This window comes from Sphaeramia orbicularis, chromosome 14, assembly GCF_902148855.1.
Source record: "Sphaeramia orbicularis chromosome 14, fSphaOr1.1, whole genome shotgun sequence".
In the NCBI taxonomy this organism is placed as follows: Eukaryota; Metazoa; Chordata; class Actinopteri; order Kurtiformes; family Apogonidae; genus Sphaeramia; species Sphaeramia orbicularis.
The window spans coordinates 4721433-4746058 of NC_043970.1; the positions used below are offsets into that span (position 1 = coordinate 4721433).

The window sequence follows — 24626 nt, forward strand, 5'->3', positions numbered from 1 at the left end:
GCACATAGTGACAAAATTCCGAAGATGCCCGAGTTACCTCCAGGCTCTCTTTGTAAACACACGGTTTGTTTATGGTGGATGGCTCTAAGAAACTGTTCACCATAACGCAAGAGATTCAGGTGAGTAATCACAGACAGACTTACAGATTCATGATACTGAGGATATAACTGAAGTTTGACAGATTTGATGAAAAATTGGTCACGAAAGTCTCCAGCACCTTTAACATCCAAAGTAAAATTAAGATAGAGTTTGGATTCCTTCGATCTAATATTACCATCTGAAGTGTTTAATCTTATAAATATGTATGAAATTTTAAGCACATCACCATACTGTTTATTACTATATAGTTATTAGACAGTTCTGCAGATCTTGTGCTGGACAATGAGCCCACACAAGTCAGAGGATGAGGCAAACCAAATATCATCACAACCTGTTTTCAGGTGGATCAACTATGACCAGCAATTGTCCAATCCCTCTCTTGTGTCTTGCTCTGTAATGTCTAAATTTAGTCATAAGCCAAACAATGATTCACATCGTGCACATGACAACATAGACAGTTAATGTTACATCTATCTGCACATGCCAACATATTCCAGAGTGTGGAAGACACAAAATGTTTAGACATCACTTCCTGAGTGGAATAAACATTGCAGCCCTCTATTTCTTTTGCATCCTTGAAGCACTACCATAAATAATCACTCATGTGAGTGAGAGTGAAAAAAAGAAACACAAGTTACTGTTTCACTGAGGAGAAAAGTGTATATTATTATATTTGTGTATGTTATTTATCTTAGAAAAAAGAAACCGTGTCAGCCAAGTACATTGCATCCATGAGCTAGCCCTGTGACACCATGAAACTGGGGGTCCAACTAAGATTGGATCCCAGCCTCGTACAGAGACAGTTAGTCCACCTCTGCACCTATCACGAAGGGCAACACAACTTGGAATACTGTAAAATCTGCCACGGTAGAATGAAGGGTCATGCATTTTACTCCATTTTCATTTTCAAAATATGTACAGCTAATGCTATCAATGTTTCTGCTGGTCCCTTGCTGCCACACCATACATTTGATACAAAAAAAGAAACCAATAATAGGCCTACACATTAGGCTATGCATATTAAAGTTTTAAGTTTAAAATTTTAAGGTTTTACAACATGGAACAGTGGTTGCAGTGGTAGCGTCTTCCATCTTTATCGGTTGGTTCTGCTGCCTGTCACTACCAGATCAACTGCCCGTTTGTGCATGTGCGACGGTAACTCTACTTAGACCAACTGCCCGAAATGCGTTGCCAGAGACATTCAGAGTCATTCTGCGCTGTAGATGACTGTCACTGGATGTATCATGACTCAATAATTAATACTACTTTCGTTATTAAATTATTAAATGCTGTTGCAATGTAGTTATTTTCTTTCCTTAAAAATGCAGAACAGAAATCGACCAACCCTCGGGCTCCATCCAGAGCTGCATTCATTTTTCACCAAGATCTTGTTTCGATGACAGGAGAGTCAGACCACTGTACAAAGTCTTCTTCACATCCCAAAGATTCACAGTGGGGTTAAGGTCAGGAGTCTGGTGGCCAATCCGTGTGTGAAAATAATATTTCATGTTCCCTGAACCACTCTTTCACAATTTGAGCCAAATGAATCCTGGGATGGTCATCTTGGAATATAGGTCATCAGAGAAGAAAAAATCCACTGATGTTAAGACCTGGTCATTCAGTATATTCAGGTTCAGCTGACCTCATTCTTTGGGGACATAGCATTACTGAACCTAGCTGACCAACTGAACCTATCCCAGGTCATAACACTGCCCCCACAGGCTCGTATTGTCGGCAATAGGCATGATGGGTAATCACTACATCCGCCTCTCTTCTTACCTTGATGCTCCCATCACTCAAGAACAGGCTCAATCTGGACTCAGACCACATGACCTTCTTTCATTGCTTCAGAGTCCAATCATTATACTCCATAGTCAATTGAAGTCTTTTTTTCCAATTAGCCTTACTGATAAGTGGTTTTCCTGAAGTTACACAGCTGATTGGTCCCAATCCCTTGAGTTCCCTTCACACTGTGCCATGATCACTTATCACGATCAATAGAGATTTTTTTCCAACCACATTTCTTCATCAAAGATGATGGTTCCTCACTATCCTTCCAGTTTTTAATAATGCATTTGACAGTTCTTAACCCAATTGTTGTAGTTTCAGCAATCTCCTTCAATAGTTTATTTGCTTGATACCAGTAATTTGACCCTTCTAAAAGAGACTAACATCTTTTCCATGACCACAGGACATGGTTGTTTGAGAAATGAGAAGCTACTAGCTGCATCAGTTAGGGTTAAATAACTTGTTGCCAGCTGAAACAATCACCCATGCAGTAATTATCCAATAGGAGACATTTACCTATTTACCAAGTTAAATCCAAGTGGTGACTTACGTGGTGGCGCTGGTCAGCGTATGTAAAGCTGACCAATGGAATGTGGCACATCAATGTTCACATTTGTCCTCCACATAGTAGGTCAAGTTTAACTCTAACATAGAAACCAATCCAAGAGCAGAATATGAAGTACTTGCTATTATTTGTCCAATTAGTTCCAAAGTAGATGTGGGTTTTCTTTACGTCTCTTTTTCTGCACTTTCTTCAAAGTATTGTATTGATTCTAATCTCTCCCAGTGTGAACCAAACTCCAAGCAAACTGACTGGACATTTCTCCACACAGGAAACTCACTGAACCTTCCAGCCTAAATTCCTGTTTTCTGTGCCAGACATACAAACTGTTGCACCACCTTTGTGCTGAAGTAAGAGAAGGAATTTGTGTTTAACCAGGCTTATCTGCTTACTGTGAAGAACTGCAGCCACACATGTCACAGTGTTGCAGCCTATGGAGCATGACACAGCATGTTTTTGGGAAAGAGACATGTCACAGTGTGAGTGTAACATCAGATCTCTCCAGCAGGACAGGAGAAAGCCTCTATCTTTTAACTGGCATCATCGCTGACTTACTCTGAGCCTTTGTGTTCATATCACAGGAAATGGGTCGACTGATGAAACAGTTACTCAGGTTTAATGAGTCTGAATGCCTCGTCATCATGACTAAGTCTCACTGTTACTGTAAGAGGAAAACCACTGCTCTGTATCTTTTCCATAAACAGAGGGAAGTTTGTCTTACTGCTGTTTGACTACATGCAGTGCATTTAATTCACATCTGCTTATGGTTCGTACTTTACCGAATGAGCATTCTTTTTTGAATTTGTGTGGATCGGCTGAAAGCAGTGGTTGTGATTCCTCTAGAGAAAGCATTTAGGCGTCAGTCATGAGGCTGCTGGGTATTCGCTGCATATCAGATTATCGCTAAAGGTCAGAGGAGAATTGCCCCTGGCCAGGATGTCTGCCGAGCTGCACACTGCTGCTCTTCAGGCAGTCACACAGCCAGGCATCACCTTTAGACTAAATGAGGACATTGAGTTGTGATAAATGTATGTGAAACATTTCCAGGAACAATTTTACAACTATCTACTGGTGATGCACCTTTCACTCTGAGGTTCCTTCATTACGGACTACTGAGGTTGGGATTGACAATGTTTCCTCTTCAAGCCAATACTATAGCTTCTGCATAGTTGTATTGTAACTTTAGTTAAATTGGGGGAAAAAATTACATTTCAAAATGTTCAGCAATTAATTCCTATAAACAAGCACTGTCTGGTGCAAATGTTGGTCAAACAGAACAAAAGTAATACTATTATCACTACTTAATCGATGGGGATGACTAAATGACTGAAGTAACAAAAACACCCAAATAAACATAATATTTAATGGAAAAGTATCAGCGTAAAAGTACCTTCAGAAAAAACAGACTCAACAGGTAGGTATAAAGATCTTAAAGGTGTTATCTCAGCATTATGTGCTCAACTGTACAAGAACACCGATAACAAATTTCCTTTCCAAACTCAAGGACAGGTCAGATGTGTGTTTTACAGAAAGGTGACAGACTCATGGAGTCTGTTGTTAATAATGAAAACAAAGTTACAATCTCTTGTCTCACACCTACAGCAGCGCTGCTAATTTAAGGTAAGGCTTTCAATGACAAACATGATGAAAAATCAGCTTTGTCAACTACAAGCACCCATAAAACACCATATTTAATGGCATGGGTACAACAATGGGAGTTTCATTTCATTTACATAATATTTTAATTGAAAAAAAATCCATGTTTAGGTGAACGAAGACCAGAACCCATAACGTTTCCCTACATAACACACAAGCTGCCATGACCTTTTTATTTGGTCTCTACATTTAATGAAACTAAACAAGCAGTAGAAGGTGTGGTTTGAAACTGAAGTCAATGCACTAACACTATATAAGGATTTTGTTAAAATACCTGGTTTGTAAGATTAAGGTAGCTTCACAAGCTAATACTAGCATTAATTTGGTATTGTGCTGAATGATTTGCCAGCTGTCATTTAATGCGTTTGTTACGCAACATAGATATTACAATTTTGAAAAAGTATACTTGTTATCATTTGGTAGGTGGCTGAAATTATTTTGGTTTGTTTAACCTAACAAGTTGGTCAGTGTAAAATTTTGCTATATCAGCTATTTGACACTGTGTCATAAGATTTGTCAGCTAGCCTATTAATTAGGCTAGCTAGCGCAAGCTAGAATGTTTATAAGTTATACAAAATTAACTGTGTACAAACTGTGTGTGCTCATATGAAAAATTTGAAAGCAAATTAAATTACCGTCAGTGTTTAAAATACCATTTCCTGGTACGTGATGTGATCAGTGTGCAACTTAGCTACTTTTATGCATTAATTTGATACTGTGTTAAATGACTTTTTGGCTTGCTGGTGCCATATACTCTTCTGTAATATAACTGCACTACATCATCAAACGACTGTGTTTTCACATTTACCAAGTAGCCCATCTTAAATAACTTTTTTCAAGTTAGTGCTCACTTTGGTTTGGCTTCACTCACTATTCTCCACCAGAAGTATGTCAAAGGATGTTCACTTCTCCAAAAAAAGCCAATACTGCTACAGTATAAATGCAAATTTTTGAGTTTGAAATGAATAGTCCACAGCCTAATGAGTGCAGCTACTTCCACTTCCGTAATACCAACAATGACATCATATGATTACGACTGACCAAGGCCAGTACAACTTCCAAATATTGCAAAATGGAGAAAAATTACACTCAAAAATTATGGAAACTGCAGGACTTACAAGCAGCTCACCTCCTCACAACTGACATGGGAAACACTGCAATCAATCATCCTTCTGCTGCTTCCTTAATCATCACTTTCCTCAACACACTTCAGTCTGCAGCAACTCCCCTCTGCCTCCGCCCCCTTCGTCCACCTCTTTCTTTCCCTCTGTGTTCAGTTGCTGATCTTCTCCCCCTGCACTTGGAGCCAGTTATTGCAGCCTGCAGTGTACACCAGACTGCCACTGGCTACCGTGAACATTAACCACCACCACAACCCTCCAGCAGCTCAACATTTACCATCAAATCTGCCTCTGAAACAGTTCGTTCAGTTCAATCAACTGAATTGGATCTTAAACATTCAGAACTCATTACTGTGGTGTTTTCATTTCAGTTAAACCAGACAGCAGCTGTGGGGAAGGTAGGAAACAAAATTACTCTGTTATTTTTGTCAACAGCGCTGCTTTCTTTCCACCCGCTGTCATCTATAGTTGCACAATCCCAGCAGACACAGCAGTCTCTGGCCTCTTATCATAGAAACACACAATGCTCAGGTGGAGCCCAAAGACAAATTCCCATGAGCGCTGTAACACGCACCCATGATAAAACCTGCTCCGGTGCCTACAAGGTACTGCTTGTTAAAGCTATAAATAACCCGTGTGCCACGTTGGCTCTGCAGTCTTCGATAAAGACTGAGTTTTGGTGAACGGGCCTGGTCAGTTTGCTATCCTCCTACTACAACTTTCAAATGTGCTGCAATAGTCAGATGTCATTTACAAAGTGAAGACTTTGATTGTAGATGTGTTAGAGTTGAAGAAATAGTAAATCACAGCTCCCAAGACTTAGGAAAGAACTGTTTGTTTTGGATATTTAAGTGTAATAAATCAGTAGGTGGTGTCTTCAGCTGTGGTGAAGTATCTACATGTAGCCTGCTTGATGGTCATGCATGCTCCACATAGTAGTGTGACAACACAAGAGGGAAAGCCTGAAGCAACCAAATATGGGGTGAAACTAACCTCAGAGTGGATGCCGCCATCCTGCCTCTATACACACGTCATAGGCTCTCCCTAGCGTCACATGATCTATGTGGTGACATCACCTCTTGCAGAGTAAAAGGCTCAGGGCGGCGAGCCTTCACAGACACACACTCAACTTCACTTCTGGTCACATTATTGCAGGCTACAGTCCTGGACTCTGAACTGTTCAACTCAGACACCCACGCTTTGATCGATCCTTAAAAAAATATCCAAAAAGTCCTTTATACTGCTTGTTGTGGAGTTTTTAACCATAAGCGACAGAGTGTTCATTTGAAAGTATGTCAGACATAAATTCTTCTCACTTTCTTAATCAACGGACTTTATTACTCTAATAAGTTATTACAGTAACAATTCCTTTATTGTCAGTAGCAAAAATCTGGAGTCAAACTGTAGAAAGTTACCTGTGAGGCAAACGTACTTACAACATTACAGAGGTGTTTACCTGCAAAAACTAACTTGAAAAAGTAGACAACAGGCCTGTATATTTTTGAATAAGCAGAAACAACTTGGCACAGACAAGTAAATCATTCTTCTTAAGGTATTACTGCTCCAGTTAGTTCATCCAGTGTTGCAACTCTAAATATCAGTCATCTCAATTCCTCTCTGATGGCCTGGGCTGGTTTACAATACAAACTAGAAGATTTCACCTGTTTTGGTTTGCAGAACATTAGTTCAAAACGCATCCAGCTCCACAGGTTGCGATGCAAACAGTCCACACCCAAAGGGAACAGCGCTGGCCAAGCAGCTTCGCAGGGACGAGTCGCTATCGCCGAGACCAGACACAAACCAAGACAGATAAAACAGGCCAAGACTGAACAGAGACGAGTGAATCAGCTGAGTGGGTGTGTGTACAGAGTGGGTGTGGAAAGGAGGAGGAAGCAGAGTAGAAACAAGGAGTCTGGTCTGACATTTCTCTCTTGGATCAACACGCTCTGAACCTCAGAACATTTACTATTACAGTTGAGGAAAAACATCTGTTTGCAAAGTCATTTGATAAATTGTAGTAATTTTTCTGCAAAGGCCTAAATGATTCTGATGTGAGGATTTGATTATCATCCTTTTTGAATCGGCAGGTTTCAAAAACACAAACAAGAATATTTACACTTAAAAGTGCAATATTAATGGTTCACTTTCCATAACATCGGAGCTTTATAGAAAGACATAATTTCAACAAAACTATTGTTGATTGGAGAAAACTATGAGTAGATTGTGAAAATCATCATCTAAGTTTACTTTAAGGAAAGTTATGCTAAAAAGGAACATTTGCAGCATTTTGCTACTGCAGAAAAATCAAGATTTCATCAACAAGATGTTCAAATTATGAAATGACTTGCAAATCATTAATGAACATGATATGTACATTAACTAGACAACAGTGGCACTTCACAGATGAGCTCAAACCTCATTTCGAACCTCAAGAAATAACAACAGCCCTGGGCTTCATTATTACAACATCGGAGGCACTTTTGGAAAGTCTGCACCCCTTTCAGGTTCATGACCTGGACCGGGTCCTGACACCTTATAAAACCCTGCTACCAACAGCACTGGAGACATACTACACACTGGGGTATACCTCTCCACACCACAACAAAACAGAGAAATTCACTGTGGTGAGACAAACAGGGGGGACAAGGCAGGCGCCCATGTGAACACTAAGACACCTCTTAAAGCCTGCATTCTGGAAAGCTGTTACAGTTTGACATGAGAATGTGCCATCTGTTTTAGACAGCTGCTCAGACCAAACAGGACATCTGGACACATCACTTCTAGGAACAGAAACCAGGTATTTTGACCATTATGTGGTCAAAACAATTAATCAATAAAACAATCAGTAGAATAATCAAGAGTAATTGTAAGTTATAGGTCTATTAGGAATGAGGACATACATCATAACACGTGACATATGTGGAAGGCTGCGCCATTTTGAACTTACAAATTATCGGTTGCTATGGGCAACAGCATAGTACAGACGTGCAGGACAGAGCCATATAAATCAAGATTTAAGAAAAAAAATGGATAAGATGGCGGCAAAAGCAAAGGGTTCCTCTTGGGAGAAGCTCAACATGACTGTTAAGCAAAGGTATTTGGAGAAGATCAGAGATATGAAGGATATAGACCCCTACGAGATACCAGTGTTCACCGGCGTCCGACTGGTGTAGAGATCTTGACTCTCTGCCAGCCTGTACCTACATGCAGTTAGTTAACTATCTCGTTTTCGGCATGAGTGACTACACAATGCAAGAATTCAAAAGCCTCAAGTCCCTTGACAGCTATGAACAGTTTTGCTGTGGCTGGGTTCAAGATTTGGCGATCTACAAGCCTGATGACTGAAAACACTGTGGTGCTGTCAAAGGTACGCCCGTGGACAGTGCAATGTTTACGTGTTGTAATCAAGGGGGTAGTCACGGTGTGATTTGTTGGGGGGGATGGGTTAACCCTCCCTCTGGTTTTTACATCCCTACTTTTGCTTAACGAATTTCATTGTGTGTGTGTGTGGGGGGGGGGGGGGGGGGGGACACAACCAACCAATGTAAATGACAGGCAGGTTGTAACTGATTTTTCTTACGCCTATATCCTACATTACTGATACTAGCGTTCACCTGAACCAAACTGTCGGCAGTCTCAGAATTTCGTCTCCATGCACTGAGGCACCATAAAGGGGGGGGGGGGGTAAATGTGGCAAATTCATGGGGCCCAGCATTTGTGTGTCCAGTGGCTACAGGTTAGAAGATGTGAAAATTTCAAGTCAGATCTGCTGTATAATAGAGGAATAGAACCCAGAAGTTGGACGCTGAAAATCTGTAAAGTTTCACTTTCGTTTCACGCTAGCATTAGTTACATTAGTTATGGACCCACCCCCCGCAAGTTAATGTCCAATCACTGTTGTGCCTCCGTAACAGTGATTGGGGGGGTTTGACTTTATAACTCAAGAAGGTTTAAGTCATTCCACCGAAACTGTGGCCCAACAACCAAGGTACGGACCGTACCGTGGGCTACCTGTATCATTGCATGCCTATACAGAGCAGGGACGTGAGAGCCCATCACTGGAGACGCTTTTTGGGGACACATTCCACATCCAATGTGAAAAGATGTTCCTAGGTGATATAAAAATTTGATTAGAAATTACCTGAGACGTCACTTCAGATCCATCCCTCAGGATGTGTCTTAATGTCATGTCTAAGCAGGGCCTCGGTCACCTGGTGAGTTCCTTCACAATAGCATACTAAAAGACATGTTAAATGGTGGAACAGAGGGGAGGGGTGTAGCTCTAGAAGTGTGTTCTCTTTACATAGAATTTCAGCAGTGCTCAATTTACAAATGGTAAAAGAGGCTGCTGTTAAAGAATGCTAATGCAGCAGACCCACTCTGCACTGATTCATGACAGTCACACCTACTGAACTACAGCAGTTTTACACATCTGCCTCCAGGAACGAAACCGTCACTCTAGTTTTTTCAGGATTCCACACAGCTGCAGTATGGCCATAGGAGCAACAAACACGGAAACAGCTTCAATTGCTTCTTGCTACCGCGGCTGCGTGGAATCCTGACAAACCCCGAGTGATGGTTTTGTTTAGGTTTCGTTTTGCTATGTAAACATATTTCATTGTTTGTGGTGGAGTACACTTGGAACTTCTTCACTGTGAGAGGAGTGATTCAGGTGCATAATCACGGAAAGGCTAACAGATTCAGGATACTAAGGCTGTCACTTATGTTTTACAGATCTGATGAAAAATTGGTGACGAACATCATTCGCAGCTTTAAGGTATCATACAAGCTAGAAGAAAATTGCTGTTTTTCTAGAAATAAACATTTAAAAATATAATTTTATCTATGAATTCTTTGAAACTGGAACTATAGCTTCAGCACTATGCAGATTTATTACATGTTTCTTAGCCTATTTTTTGACTACTGCAATGTCAGTCCAGGATTATAAAAAAATTCATTGTTTTTAGCCCATAACAAAAAACAATACAAGTTATCACAGTACTTAACTGTCCCAAACCTGATGAAACTGTGTGTGTATTATTAAACTATTAGAAAACTATAACAGTATCATAGAAATGGACGGAGAAAGGCGTGGCTACTTTGTGTGACAATTAATTGTCATGTATCCGTAGTGACACACAATTGCTGCCAAGTGCATTTTTAAGACACAGCCCTATTCTTGCTGGGTTTTACTGTCAACAGCAACAGGTGCTACAGCAGGACAAATAGGAAAACCATATACTATCCAAAGGGGCTACATTTAGCTGGACAGTCTGTTACATCTGTTTAAGTGTCATTTTTAACAAAATAGTGTTTTGCTGCTTCCAAAATGAGAATCATCTGGGAAACTGACATCTGCAGCCTTTTTTGCCATATCAGCAACTCAACTGCATGAAAAACATATGGTTAAAATCCTAGGAAAAAAAACTGAAGTGAAGAAAACCCCATTTCTCCAAAAACAGTGTGCTTCTTGTTCCATAAAGGCCACGCTGCTGCGAATATTGAAAGCATCAGTAAGCTTCCTTCAGGGCCAAGGTACACAGAAAAATCAGGACATTAGGACCAAAGAGGAACAACTTCAAAAAGTGAACCAACTAGTCAGCTGGAATTTGTTTTGGTTGCTGGAGAGCATCAATAAAATAGTCACACAGCCTACAGGTCCCAGAACGCATCCCATTAATGTTACAGATTATTCATATTTGCCCTACTGCCGAGGGCCATGTTCATACCAAATCAGCAAGTGAACACACACTCAGCCCTATTATTCATGTGAGTGGGAACTGCCAGTGTAGATGGGTGGAGGAGAAACACAAGGCGCAAAAAAGCAGCATTCAACTTGTATTTGTGTGACAAAAAAAACGACGCAGGATAGTATTGTGACTAACCACATCAAAAGAAAGAGCTTATGTTTCACATGTTCAAAGTCAACCATGTGCTGTTCCAAAAACACGTACAACCAACAAAACACTCAGCCCTTCTGCTTTGTATTAACTAAAATGTCCATTTTCTTTTAAACCCTGTTTCACTCCCGTCTAAATCCAATGTGACGCCTTTTTAAATTCATCTAGTGCTGACAAACCAAGGCAGACCTGCACATGGTCTCTGCAAAGCTTTGCCACAGTTGTCAGATACAGTCTGATTATTGGGACTTTCACTTCAGCTGCTTCTTTGCCTTTTTATGTCTTTTTTTTTTCTGTTGCAGAAAAACCAGAGCTCTCAAAGACTAGTAGCTTATAAACAAGTTGGAAAGAAATCAGCTGCAACTGTAATAATTCATTTTTCAAACAAAAATACTTTGCAATTTTGTAATTTGCTGGTTTTATTGGTCTTCGATCACAGGGTTTTCCCCACCGTGCAGCACTGATGCAAAATCAGAAGCCTCAAAACTAACAGGCTTTTCCCAGGTAGTCTCTGGTCGACTTCTTTAGCAAGTTGGATTTTTAAGCTTTTTGGGTGTCTGTCGGCTTTTCTACACAGGTACAGTATGAATAAGGGTTCAAGTAATGTGACAAAGCCTGATTTATGTCCCTGTGAGCCAACATTGTGTATCAGATTATTGTGATGGGCTTTTGAGTTTTCCGATGTTTAACAGACCCATCATTTTATAATCCAGAGTAATCATCTGGCAAAAATTTTAACAATTAATTCTTCACAAGACTAAGAGATTTGCAACTACTACAAAAATGTATCTTTCTTTTCTTATTTATTTGAAATGCATAAGAAGTTTACATCTTCAAAAAAAAAAAAAAAATAGACTGAAGTCATCCGAACATATCACATCAGACCCAGAGAACTATCTGCATTTAAAACCATTTGCTGACATTTTACAAAAGACCTTATTAATCAAAATAATCAGCAAACCATTGAAAACAACCAGCCCACTGATTGCAGCTGTCAGGAAAACTTAACCAGATGCAATAAAGCACAGCAAGTTGTCAGCTCCACACAAACAGTGGCATCACACAAGTAGCGATTCTGCTAAATGCCACAAATTTCAGTATGCAGTGTGATGAGAGCTGCTTGGCTAAGATCACATGCAGTATCTGTTCTTGCGAGAACTGTTGCTGCTGCTGCTGCTGCTGCTGTTGCTGCAACTGCTGCATGCCAAAGTCTCTCCAGTGGTTTTGGTGACAGTATGAAGAATGCAGCCACACGCCCTGAAAATGAGAGCCGACACTCATGTTGACTATTAATATCAGCTGCAGCCTTATGGTGGTGATTACACTGAGCCGCTCCAGGATCCATCCTGCTGGACCATTCATCACTGAGGGCGTTTTTAACTGGGTTCTGTCCCAAGATCAAGAAGGTGAAGTCAGACCCAAACTCACCATGCTACAGTAGGGATGTGCGCTCGGTAACAGAAAGAGCTGTTACATACAAATATCAATATTATTCATCATTTTGTGGTGTTCGATGTGACACAGAAATTTGTATATGGGCAACACAAACACAGAAGAAAGTAGGGCTGCTCGATTATAGAAAAAAAAAAAAAAAAATCACAATTATTTTAGCAATAATTGAAATCACGATTATTAAAAACGATTATTTGTTAACCTTAAAGTTGTTTATTTTTTTCTTGCAAAACAATGTAAAATATACTCTTTAAACATAAATAAAGCTTTTAACCACTAAAGCAAAGTATGTTCACTTTTGTACGAAACAAAAAAATCTTTGAATGCAAATAAGTGTACTGTAAATTCAAGTATGTTTCCTTTTGTAAATAAATAGTGCACTGTAATTAAACTGCTATAGACTTGCCATTGAACTGTAGCAATTAAAAAAAAAAAAAAAACTCACGTAAAGTGCAAATTATAAATTCAAGTATGTTCAATGTAGTATGAAACAGTAAATTCAGTGGCGTGCCGTAAGGTTTCAGTTCAGGCCTTCTGCATCAGCCATCTGGAATACGTACGTTAGGGTTATATGGGTTAGGGTTAGGGTTAGGTTAATACAGGAGTTGCAGCGTAAAGAGATTCGGAAACTGAAGATTGCATTGCGGATGAAGTTGTTTTTATGCGTTTTAGTTTTTCATAAGATTATGATAACGGTGGCGGTGGTTACACTTTAAATGGTTAAAAAGGTTTGTTGTGTTAGCGGTCGGTGCAGACACAACTACGAAACACTTTTTGCACGTGATGTGTTTTTGCTCTTCGTCTTCTTCATCAAACCCAAAGTGATTCCATACAATTGAATTTGACTTGCCTTTTTTGTTTACCAAGCACTTCTGCTGTGATTCTCCTGCCATTTGTCCAGACCGCTAGGTACAACTTTCCTCTTGGGGTGGACCTGCCGGCTAGCTGGCAGCAGTAGCTTAGAGGGGGGCGGGGCTGAGCAGCTCATGGTAGCTTGCGTGCGCGTGAATTAAAACAACTCAAAATTAATAATCGTTTTTTCTCGATTACATAATTTTTGTAATCGTTGCATCTAATAATCGAAATCGTAATTGAATTTCGATTAATTGCACAGCCCTAGAAGAAAGTGAACATAACAGACGAAGGTTGTTCTGAACAAAGGGGGGGTCAAGACAATAAAAGACAAGGAGGTAATACATAAGACAAACTACTTCTCATAGATCTCACATACATGTGGTTTGTAAATGAAGGGTTTGACACCCACCAAATAAACCAGCATATGTTTATGCATTTCTCATTTATTTTTGTTAAACAGTTCTGCTTTGCTAAAATGCTCTAAATACAACAAAGTAATGAAATGTAATAAAGAAATAGGCCTTTCGCATGGTCACCTCATCCTCGAGGTTTCTGCCCGTTAAAAAGAAGTTTTTCCTGACCATTGTCACCAAGTGTTGGCTCCTGGAGGATTCTGTTGGGTTTCTGTAAATTGGCTTAAGAGCCTGGTTTAGACCAGCTCTAATTTATTTTATTTATTTATTTTTAGTTTGAAGAACTAACACAATCCACAGATCCATCCAGTGCGTAGATACACCGAATGACAAATCATGAAATAAAAATTTATAATACAAACTTCACTAAATAAACAAGTGGTGCCAGGCACAACTAACCCCACCTCTTGCACATATTGTATTTTATTTTGGCATGGATCCAACTGATATCATGTTTATGCATGTGCTGATGTCAACATATCAATTGTCTCTATGTATGTGCCGAGTTTGAAGTAAATTGAAACAAAATTGATGTATTTATAGACATTTGAAATGTCGCCCATTGTAAGTAAATGGGAGAAGAAAAAATATTACAAAATGTCTAGGGGTGAAATGATTCCTCAAGTAATTTGAGTACCTCGATTACAAAAAATGATCGAGGAATTTTCTCTGCCTCAAGGAATCGCTAATTTAATTTTAAAGCTCAAAGCACGGCATTTCGCATGCACTACTTTATGTGGCACAACGCGCTTACGTTACTCACGCAAAGAAAGATGACACGGAAGTGTTCGGTTGAAGCAGCAGGAAGAGGGAAGAGGCAAGTGAATACAACAATGATGACGAAAGACAAAAAAAACACAATAAAAACAGACTGAAAATGTCGAAAGTGTGGAAGCATTTCAGACTGAACAGCAAGGTGAACGTCGTGTCATGTACCTGTTGTAACACGGCCCTTCCATAAAACAACAGCACATCTGCGATGTAGCATCTTCTCATAAGACACCCAGAATGGAGCGGAGGACCCCAGATAAAATAAAATTAACCCAGCGCAAATCCATGAGATTAACGTTAATGTACCTTACTAACATAACGTTAGACCTGCGGAGGGCTAGGTTTCTGTTCATTGTGGCTACTGTCGAATGTGTGGCTAGTTTATTATGATTGTGACAAGCAAAGATTTAGGCAGCAAACCGTACACCCGTATTTTTGCACGGTTCATTTCCCAAAAGCATGGCCAAAACGGTGCACGACTTGGTGAAAGTTTTCTCTTACCTTGTCACGGCTGAATTTTTGCAAAATCCAACTACTTTTTGCTAAAATGAAGCACATCATCAATCAACTAGACGTGTGTGTGGGGGGGGGTTATAGGTTGTGAGACAGACAGATAAGGTGGGGGGACCACTGCCTTGATTCTCCTGAATATAGCAGAAATGTGTAAAACTGTTCATGCATGGACTCGTTCCAAGTTCCCGTTCAAATGTTCTTGCCTCTTATATGAGACAACACATTCACGTTATGTCTAAATTGTAAATTCTGAAATTTAGAGCTACCAAAGTTAAGTTGCACATCAAAAAGGCAATATTTATGCCTTTTTATTTTTAATTTATTAATATGTTATATTTTTGATACTTACAAGAAATACTAAGTTGAAAGTAATTAAATTCTGTTTATTTTTATTTGTATTTGCCTCTCTGGAAATGTTTCTCATCAAGAAAACACATTTTGTTATGTATGCACAATATGAATGTAACAAATAAAACTGTTAATTATTAAAAAAAAAAAAAAAAGGAAACCAATTGGTCCTTCATTATTAAGTGAAATACCTTATTTCCTCTTGTGTATTTATAATTGCTCTTTAACCAAGAAAAAAATCAATTTTTATCTGATTACTCGATTAATCAAAGGAATTTTCAGTAGAATACTCGAATACTAAAATACTCAATAGCTGCAGCCCTAAAAATTTCATTAAAAAAATTTAACTTTGACTTTTTCCCAAAATGTAACCACATCTATTCTGGGTCACTGGCAATCTATGAACCCATTCTGGTATAAATTCAACCAACAGTTTTGCTGCTAGAGTGTTAATCAAACAAACTAAATCAAAAACAATACCCCTTGCCTCCCCTTTGCGAGGGAAGGGGTAATAATTAATTTGTAGAGTAAGACTGAAAAGGAGTAGGCTGAAGCTTTCTGCTTATTTTGCCAACCCCTTTATACATTAAAGCACGTCTTCAACTTTGACAAACATAACATTCACACACCAACAATGAAAACAATATGAATGCTGAAATAAACATTAAATGTTACATACAAACTTAAGACTTAAAGTTCACACATCTATTAAGAGTCATATTTATAAATGTTTTTTAAAGGTGAGAGAGAGGGGCACATAATTTCAATTCATCTCTGCAGCTGTTCCAGAGATCTACTCCTCTGACAGACACACAGGATTTCATAATATTTGTTCTAAATGTTTTCTTTGTGAATATTTTGATCTGTCAAACATCTTACTGTCTCTAATTTTGAACATTTCCAAGATTGCTTTTGACAGGAGGTTATTTTTAACTTTGAACATTATTTTAAGCGTGTATAGGTCAACTAGCCTAGATCATAGAATTTCAGAGTTTGCAGAATAATAAATAATTTGTTGGCTTATTACAAGTTGTAAATGTAATGGCCCACACGGCCTTTTTTTTGTAATGTACAAATTGATTTAGTATTTGATTTGTATGCATTGCCCCATACCTCAATGCAGTAGGTTATGTAAGGTACTACAATACTACAGTATGTTAAGAACAAGCTCTTTTTATTTAAGGTATATCTGTGTTTATATATAATTGCTATTCCTTTTGATACTTTAGTATCAACCTGTAAGTATATGCTACACAAAAAAAGCTCAAACTGGAGCATGGCTATCCTCTTGGGTAAAATTACACCTTTTTACCGTCAAATCCAGTCAATAGCAGTGTGTCTCATGTTGCAGATGTTGTGAAAATGAGCCACAGATTGAAATCATACAGACTGTCATGAACCTACTGATCCTCAAACGACCCATGATCCATGAAAATGCATGGAGAGGTTCACTTGGTGAACTTATCCTCGGCAGGAGTCCAAAATGTTGCTCAAGAACACACCGTGAGTACATACAACTGACTACAGAGCACACACGCAATGCTAACAGGTCAGCTAACAGTGCACTGGGTAACCTGCACCACTAACCGAAGCACATTCTGGACAAACTTTTACAAAATGCTCCAAAGTTTACAGATTGTTGAAGTTTGATTGACATCAATAAAGTAAGACCAACCTAATATCCTGGCCAAACTTCTTTCTGTTCACGATTTCCAACTTTAGGGTTTTTTTTAATATCAAAGTCCATAGAGAAACCAAACCTGTAAGGTAACTGCCTAGGACGCTGATATTTACCATTTTTCCTCAACGGTGACTTGTAAGTTATTTGAACACGTTAAAGACACATTTCTGTTTGACTTGACAGCTCATAAACTGCATAAGTACAACATCTAAAAGCAGGTTGCACAGACACATATCTTTGTATTTAGGCTGCAACTAAATATAACACTTTTCTTCTAGCTAACTGGCTCTTTGGTCAGAGTCAGGAAATACTTCAAAAATACTTATCAGGAGCAGAGGTCGCGTTAACCAAAATATTTCGTCATTGACGGATTTTTTTTAAAAATGACGGAAAATTCTGAAGGCCGTCCGTCATTTTGACAGATTAAAATACTGAGGGTAATCTACTGTCAACCTTTCCTGCTTGGCTCGTCCGACCGTAGTCAGCGAGCACAGGGGAGATTTCCTCCAGGGCCAGTGTCGGGGTTAACTCCCTTGCCAGTAGTGGAAGACAGCAGCTTTTATTTATGCACAGTATATCAATGTTGGAACACTTTTTCCTTCTGTCCTCTTAAACACTCATATTCAAAACTGCCGCTCCCTCACCTTGCTCAACCACTCACACCATACGCACACGCACGCGCCACACACCGCTCTCGCACTTAAAAGGAACACACACACACACCAGTCTCATAACACTACCAAAGAAAGTTTACACACAACACTGTGAACAGAACCTGCTCGCAGAATTGCTGGTCTGTCTGTCTCTTAACAAGGCATCAAACAGTCCATAACAGCATCCTACCTGTACAGAACCCAACAGCGCCACTATTCACAACTATGCTGAATACAACAGTGGTACTTCTGTCAAATGACTCACCGTTAATCCACCTGTAGTAGACCCCCTGTCCAATTGGTGCCAGTGTGAATATTAATCAGTCAGTGTCAAGTCTTGTGTCGTTGTTTAGCTGACTTTAGCCAAAATTAGATGCTACTTTGCTAGCACAAACTGTGAAGACAGCCAAGTCTCCTTATTTTAGAAAGCCCAGTAAATATGATGGCATTAATAAACCCGGTGAAAAAAGAGGGACTGATGCGGTGAAGGATGACGGACAAGCAAGGAATACGCCAGTGGCATTTGATGTGCTATATGTACGCATTTTCTGCCTTTCATGTGTTATTAGATGGCATGTCAATTTGTGCGCAGATCTCTGGTTCACATAACCCGAACTCTAACCCTCAGTGCATAACACACCGATTAAAAGTGGCGTATATAATTATGCGAGTCGTGATATCACGTTGGTTTATCAGCCAGCAGCAACTACAGTTGCTGCATCATTGAGATGTTTTTGAACATTAAATACTACTAAATATATCTCTTTATCATTAAAAAATAAAGATTTGAAATGACAGATAATAATATGTTATGACGGAATTTTTACAACCCAGTCCGTCAAAATGACGGACAATAAAAATGTCTAGCGCAACCTCTGATCAGGAGTTGTCAAAGGTGAGGGTTTTCTAGATCAGTTTATCAAATATAAAATAAGCTCAAAGATGACAACTCATCTTTTTAATTTAGGTTAGCCTTGTATTACTATAACTACTGATTGTTTTCTATGCTGCAACTCTATTCAAACTCACAGAAACATTTTACAAAAGGCTGATGTGTCAAGTTTAGTTTTTAATCTGTCAATCATCAACTTTCATGTCAACACTGTTTTTACATTTCACTTCATTTCACTACTTGCTAGGCACTTTTATTCACTGTCGCTGCTCAATCTTTGTGCTCTGTAGAATTATTTACCTACTGCATCATCAGTTACCACTTGTGCAGGTGTCACAGTTTATTTCTATGCAGTGCAGTTACTTTATACAGGATAATGATTTATCAACCTATAGGACAACATTCCTTTGAAATCACAGTTATTCTCTGCATCTTAATTTTCCTCGCTCACTCTCTCAACAATAAGAAGTTAAAACCAAAAGAGTCTGGTACTCTGACGTATTCTTACAATATTAATGGATCACCTGAGCCCCTTAAGAAAATCAGATTAGGGTTTTCCTCCCCACAGTTAAGTGTTTTTCAAAATTACAAGTGTCCTGCCGCCCTCCCAAGATAAAACGGTCAACTAGCTGTCAATCAAACTTTTGCACTGGTTTGCTGTCTGTCACTGGAGAGGGGCAAGGGGAGCAGGATGAGCAAGGTGCCAGGCAGGTAGTGGGTTAGCCGTGCTACTATATTGGCAGGGTCCAGTCACACCAATAAGAGGCAAAAAACTTATTATTTTCACCAACAATGAGACATGGACTTCTGTTTCACAAATGTGACACGTAAAAGAGCTGATAACTACACTCCAAAAACAATAGTCCATATTCACCAAACTGACCAAGGCCAGTGATTCAACGGAGTCAGTTAAAGTGGTTCACATCTTGGACAAGCACAAAAAGCCATTCGCTGCAGGCTGTAGAATTAAGGAGGCTACGAGGGCTGTTCAATACGTTCATGGCCTCACCCAGAAATACTGGTTGTTATAATACAGGATGTTACATTCTTTCGTGATGGGATAGTGATGCTTGAACATCAATGGACCAAGTGCATTGCTGTAAATGGAGATTATGTTGAAAAATAAAATATAAATTATCAGTCTGTGTTGTTCTGTTCTGGGTGAGGCCATGAACTTATTGAACAGCCCGCGTATGACCGCAGTGGCAGGATCATTATTCTGACCGGGACCATAAGTATAAGACAGAGATTCTGTCCACTATTGCTGATGTCCAGCTTAATATGTGTTCTATCTGCGCATGCACTCAGACAGTTGGAGTCGGACCTGAACAGGTGCCTCTGGGTTTCACTCCAGTGTGATGACTCTGTAAAAGTGACAGGGTGAGGCTGGATTTATGTGTACAAAGTTTTTCTGATTTTAACTGATGTTTTGACAGCATATGTGAATTTAGAAAAAGTCAAATCATTCAGAAATACAGCATGCACATGCTGGTGAAGTTTTTCTGAGTGAGTGAGTGAGTGAGCGCATTCCTTTTCACAATTTTAAAGTATTAAAAATATGTATTATTTTTATAATTAATTATATAAAAATATGCAGGATTCTTCCATTTCATAATTTTTTAAAATACTATTAAAATAAATAGGAATACAGCATGCAAATGCTTGTATTTGGGTTTATTTCTATTTTGATTTTCTGAATAAAAAATTTTCATATTAGCACTGTTTAAGATGTGCAGATGTGAAAACAAAGAAATATAAATAAAGTAACAAATAATACAATGTTACAGATGTATAATACAAAATATGTGTATGTATGAAAATTAACTATGTAAATAAATGTTGCTGAATTTGAGTAGCTCTATGGCAACTTCATTATGTAAAAGTAGCTCACAGAAAATAAAAGAGACCCCTGTGCTGAACAGTACATAAGGCTACTTGTGACACTTCATGCCATTTTGCAACACTTTGTGTCATTTTGCTGCACTGCCACTGTTTAGGGAAGCCCAGAGAGACCATCTATAATATGAAAACATGGGGCATTCAACAGAGAAGTGATGCAAAGTTGATGGTGAAAATAGAAAATTCAACAAAATTTGATTTGCCTTGGTCAGAGACCAAAGCAAGATTGCTGGTCATAAATTGCTTTAAAGGTTATGTTTACATTTCTTACTTCCACTAAAAGCCAGCAGCTACTTTGACTGTGATGGTATGTTATGTTAAAACCAGTTGCTAGATAAAAATGTTGAAAATGTGATGGCAATGTGTGTCAATTGTACATCCAAGGATCCAGAATAATACTACAAGGGTCCATCCCACAGTCCACAGCACTGCGACAATTTGGCTAATAACTTTGTTCTTTTACATCTGTGCATGTGTAAACACAGTTAAAATCATAGAGAACAGGAATTACGTAGTCAAACACGAGCGAAAGACAACAGGAAGTTTAAGTCTACCATCACATACGTACTCTGAAAGAAATCCGAGAATGGACTCGATCACCTAAACCAGGGTTTTTTGACTATCGCATTTCTTAAGTGCAAGTCAATGCATTAGATCAGATTATTACGATTAGAGGTCGACCGACATGGGTTTTTCTAAAGCCAATACCGATTTTTTAAAATCTGGTCAGCCAATGGCCGATATCTACAGCTGATTTTTGAGGCTGATATTTAAGGCCGATTTTTTAAAAATTTAAAGCACATTGACCACAAAATACAATTGAAACAATTTTTTTATGCAAACAATATTCTTTCATTCATTTTCTGAACCCACTTTATCCTCACTAAGGTCGCTGGAGCCTATCCCAGCTACTTATGGGCAAAAAAAAAAAAAAATCACTCTCACATTCACACCTATGGGCAATTTAGATTAACCTATCAGTGCATGTCTTTGGATGGTGGAAGGAAGCCGGAGTACCTGAAGAGAACCCACACAGACACAGGGAGAACACGCAAACTCCACACAGAAAGGTCCCCATCGACTGGTGTTGGAATCGAACCCAGGACCTTCTTGTTGTAAGGCACGAGTGCTATCCACTGCACCTCCGTGTCGCCCCAATATAGGCAGCAATATAAATTAAATTATTAATACACGTACACACAGTACTCTTTTAACATTTATTTAACTTCAAGTGCTGCCTAAAGTGCCTGATCAAATATCTTGTAGCATTTTTACTACTGATCAAATATCAGCTTTCAAAAAAAGATTAAGGCCAATGGTCGATATTGAAAAAAAATCAATATATTGGCCCGATATATTGACAGGCCGATATATCCGATATATTGACCGGCTGATATATCAGTCTACCTCTAGTTATAATTATCCAATTACTCCCAGTTATCTGACTTTTATGGTCATGTTAACAAGCTCATCAACAAATTAGAATTGAGAAAAGCTGTGCAATAAAGGTATACAATCTCATGTATCAGGTGGAGAACAGCACAAGATGTTCCAAGCAAATAAAAATGTAATATGTTTAAAAACATTTTGCTTTCCTGTAGTACTTGGGCATTGAAGTGACCCTCTCACAACAATATGAGCAGTGGCCCCAAGGGAATCAGAGTTTGGGACCCCTTATTTTGCCCCTCTGAAAAGGTATAGTAGGTAAAACCATGAAAATGTATCTGAAAGCCTCTGAGATAAAGACTCAGCAGACTTCATGTGAAAAATTGTTGATCTCGCCTGGTTATCAGTCTGATGGCTCCCTGCCAGCTTTTCATGCTGATGTGACAGCTTTGGAGCACATCTATCCAATCCGCCCAGATTGGACCAGACTTCACGGTACAGACTGTGCTCATAGGGGGAGGGGGTCGTCGGCATTAGAAACATTGTTTACACATGCTTTAGCACAGCAAACACACCATCTGACAAATAAAAGACATCACAAACATCCTGGCCGTATGGGTCAGAGCCACTAGCACTTCCCTGAGTGACTACAACACGGCCAGTGTGTCACACTGAAGCAACAACCTATGGCTGAGAGACAAGCCGTCTCCTCCCTATGCATCAGTGATAATTAGCGCTACGTATTGATTATACGGCTATCACTCTTACATCAGACCTTAAACGGATACAGTCTACTGATATGTTAAAAGATAATTTTAGTAATTGAATCCCGTAACAATGTGAAGTAATCTAACAGCAGTAGGTCTTACTCGTTCGCATTGGCTAGCTAATATGTCTGCTAACTTCTATGCTATCATTAGCTAACACACAGGCGCCGGGTTTACGCTGACAAGAAGCACACGCCATGACAACAAAGTTATTAAACACAAAACAGCTAGAGTGCATTGTAATCGACAGCCTAAAATGATTTCTGACCGACAAGGAGGTACCGGTTTTGGACAGTTTGATCGGTAGTTAGCCAACAGCGCCCATGCTTTACTCTCGGGGAACACGTGGAGTGAACACGTGACGTCTCATAACAAACCTGCTCGTTTTTAGAGATTATACAGCAGAAAGATATGCGTTGGGTTGTGATTCAGTGTCTGCTATGAAGTATACAATGATTAGAAGCTGTCGCGTTTTACAAAGAGTGACAAGCAGCGGGATGTAGCGAGTTGAAGTTAAGCTAGAATCTGAATGGGAAGGGCTCGGCTCGCGCACTAGGCCAGAGAGCAGCGCGTGTGACTGTGTGTGCTATTGTTAGCAGCATGCTAAAGAAGCCACATAGCCGACTAGACTCGCAGCATACCTATTAATGTAATACCTATCATGTGCGGTTGTCCTGCCACTGTCTGGTATGACCGTGTGTCGAAACCTACTTCTAAACCAACGTGTAAACACTGACTTTTAACATTTGGCAAGCACGGGGTATGTGTCACTGACTAGGTGGCAAGAAACTGGACACGGGGAGGACCCAGAAAATGGTGATAAAACGGGATATACGAGGTCGTTTTAAAGCAGACGCAATTTTATGAAGTTAAAAGTACTTTGAAGTGACTTAAGGTAGAGCAGAATTTCCTCTGCGCTGTAGAAAGACTAAAAAAAAACACGGACGTGTCTTTTAGTTGAATGCATATATAGGTTGTGTTGCTGTCACTAGCATAGCAACTTTACAGCAACCACATGACAACAACCTGCAAAGCCAAAAGTAAAAACAGTAAATAATTCACCACAAAACTACTAAGACCTCTTAAATTGACTAAAAGTAGCTCAAAATGTCACCCCTTTAATGTATGCTGCAGAGACAAGTTTTAATACTCTTTAAAGTAGGCATAATGAATGTAAATATTATGATTGCACGAAAATACTACAGTAGGTTAGGAGATTTTTTAAAAAGGTTTGTCTTTCCATTGCAGTCTTTTCACTCGGTTGTTTGGTTTCAATCTGATCTCCAGGAATAGATTTCCCCAGCAGGAGGGGGTTTTCACTCCAAATATAACCAGCTTCCATGGAGCAACAACAGGGCGACCACAGCCGGTTTTCAAGCACCAGCTCGACTCGTTTTCTATCTGACAACCTACTCTGTTATCTCTTCCGACCACATCTGGACGAACAGACGCCGACACAACACTGACACAGCACTGACACAACACAAACCAACATGTAAGGACGGTACTGACCGTGGTGTGCTTGTCCATTGACGCTGACCACAGTCACCGCGTTCATTTTCTTAGTCCACGGGTTCACCTTGGGCGGAGGAGCTTCAGTAAACTCCTTTCTGCCGCTTTTTACAGCCTCCTCGTTTTGCTTGTCGTCGTTGTCACTGCCCACTTTGCTCGCTTTGGAGGTCTGCTGCTGCTCCGTACTGGGAGTCCCTCCCTGCCCGGTGCTGCTGCTTCCCTGCTCGGCGACAGCCGCCTGCCTCTTGGCCCCTTCGCCCCGGCCGCCTTCCTCTTCCTCCGGCCCTCCGCGGATTACTTTGCCATGCTCCTCCGGTTTAGCGAGCGGGTTGCCGGGCAGGAGAGCCTCCACCTGAGT

General features: G+C 39.6%; 1 protein-coding gene across 3 annotated transcripts in view; it reads right to left on the reverse strand.

Annotated features, from left to right (window-relative positions):
* larp1 (La ribonucleoprotein 1, translational regulator) overlaps positions 1-24626 on the reverse strand; it is a 66426-nt gene that overhangs the window by 41534 nt on the left and 266 nt on the right. For 2 of the 3 annotated variants that reach the window (XM_030153657.1, XM_030153656.1), the window contains exon 1: positions 24269-24626. This exon is cut by the window's right edge and continues 266 nt beyond it. In XM_030153657.1, the coding sequence (XP_030009517.1) occupies positions 24269-24626 (358 nt within the window). Of the gene's footprint in view, positions 1-6887; positions 6944-24268 lie in introns of those variants that run through there. The other variant, XM_030153658.1, reaches the window with a different exon arrangement.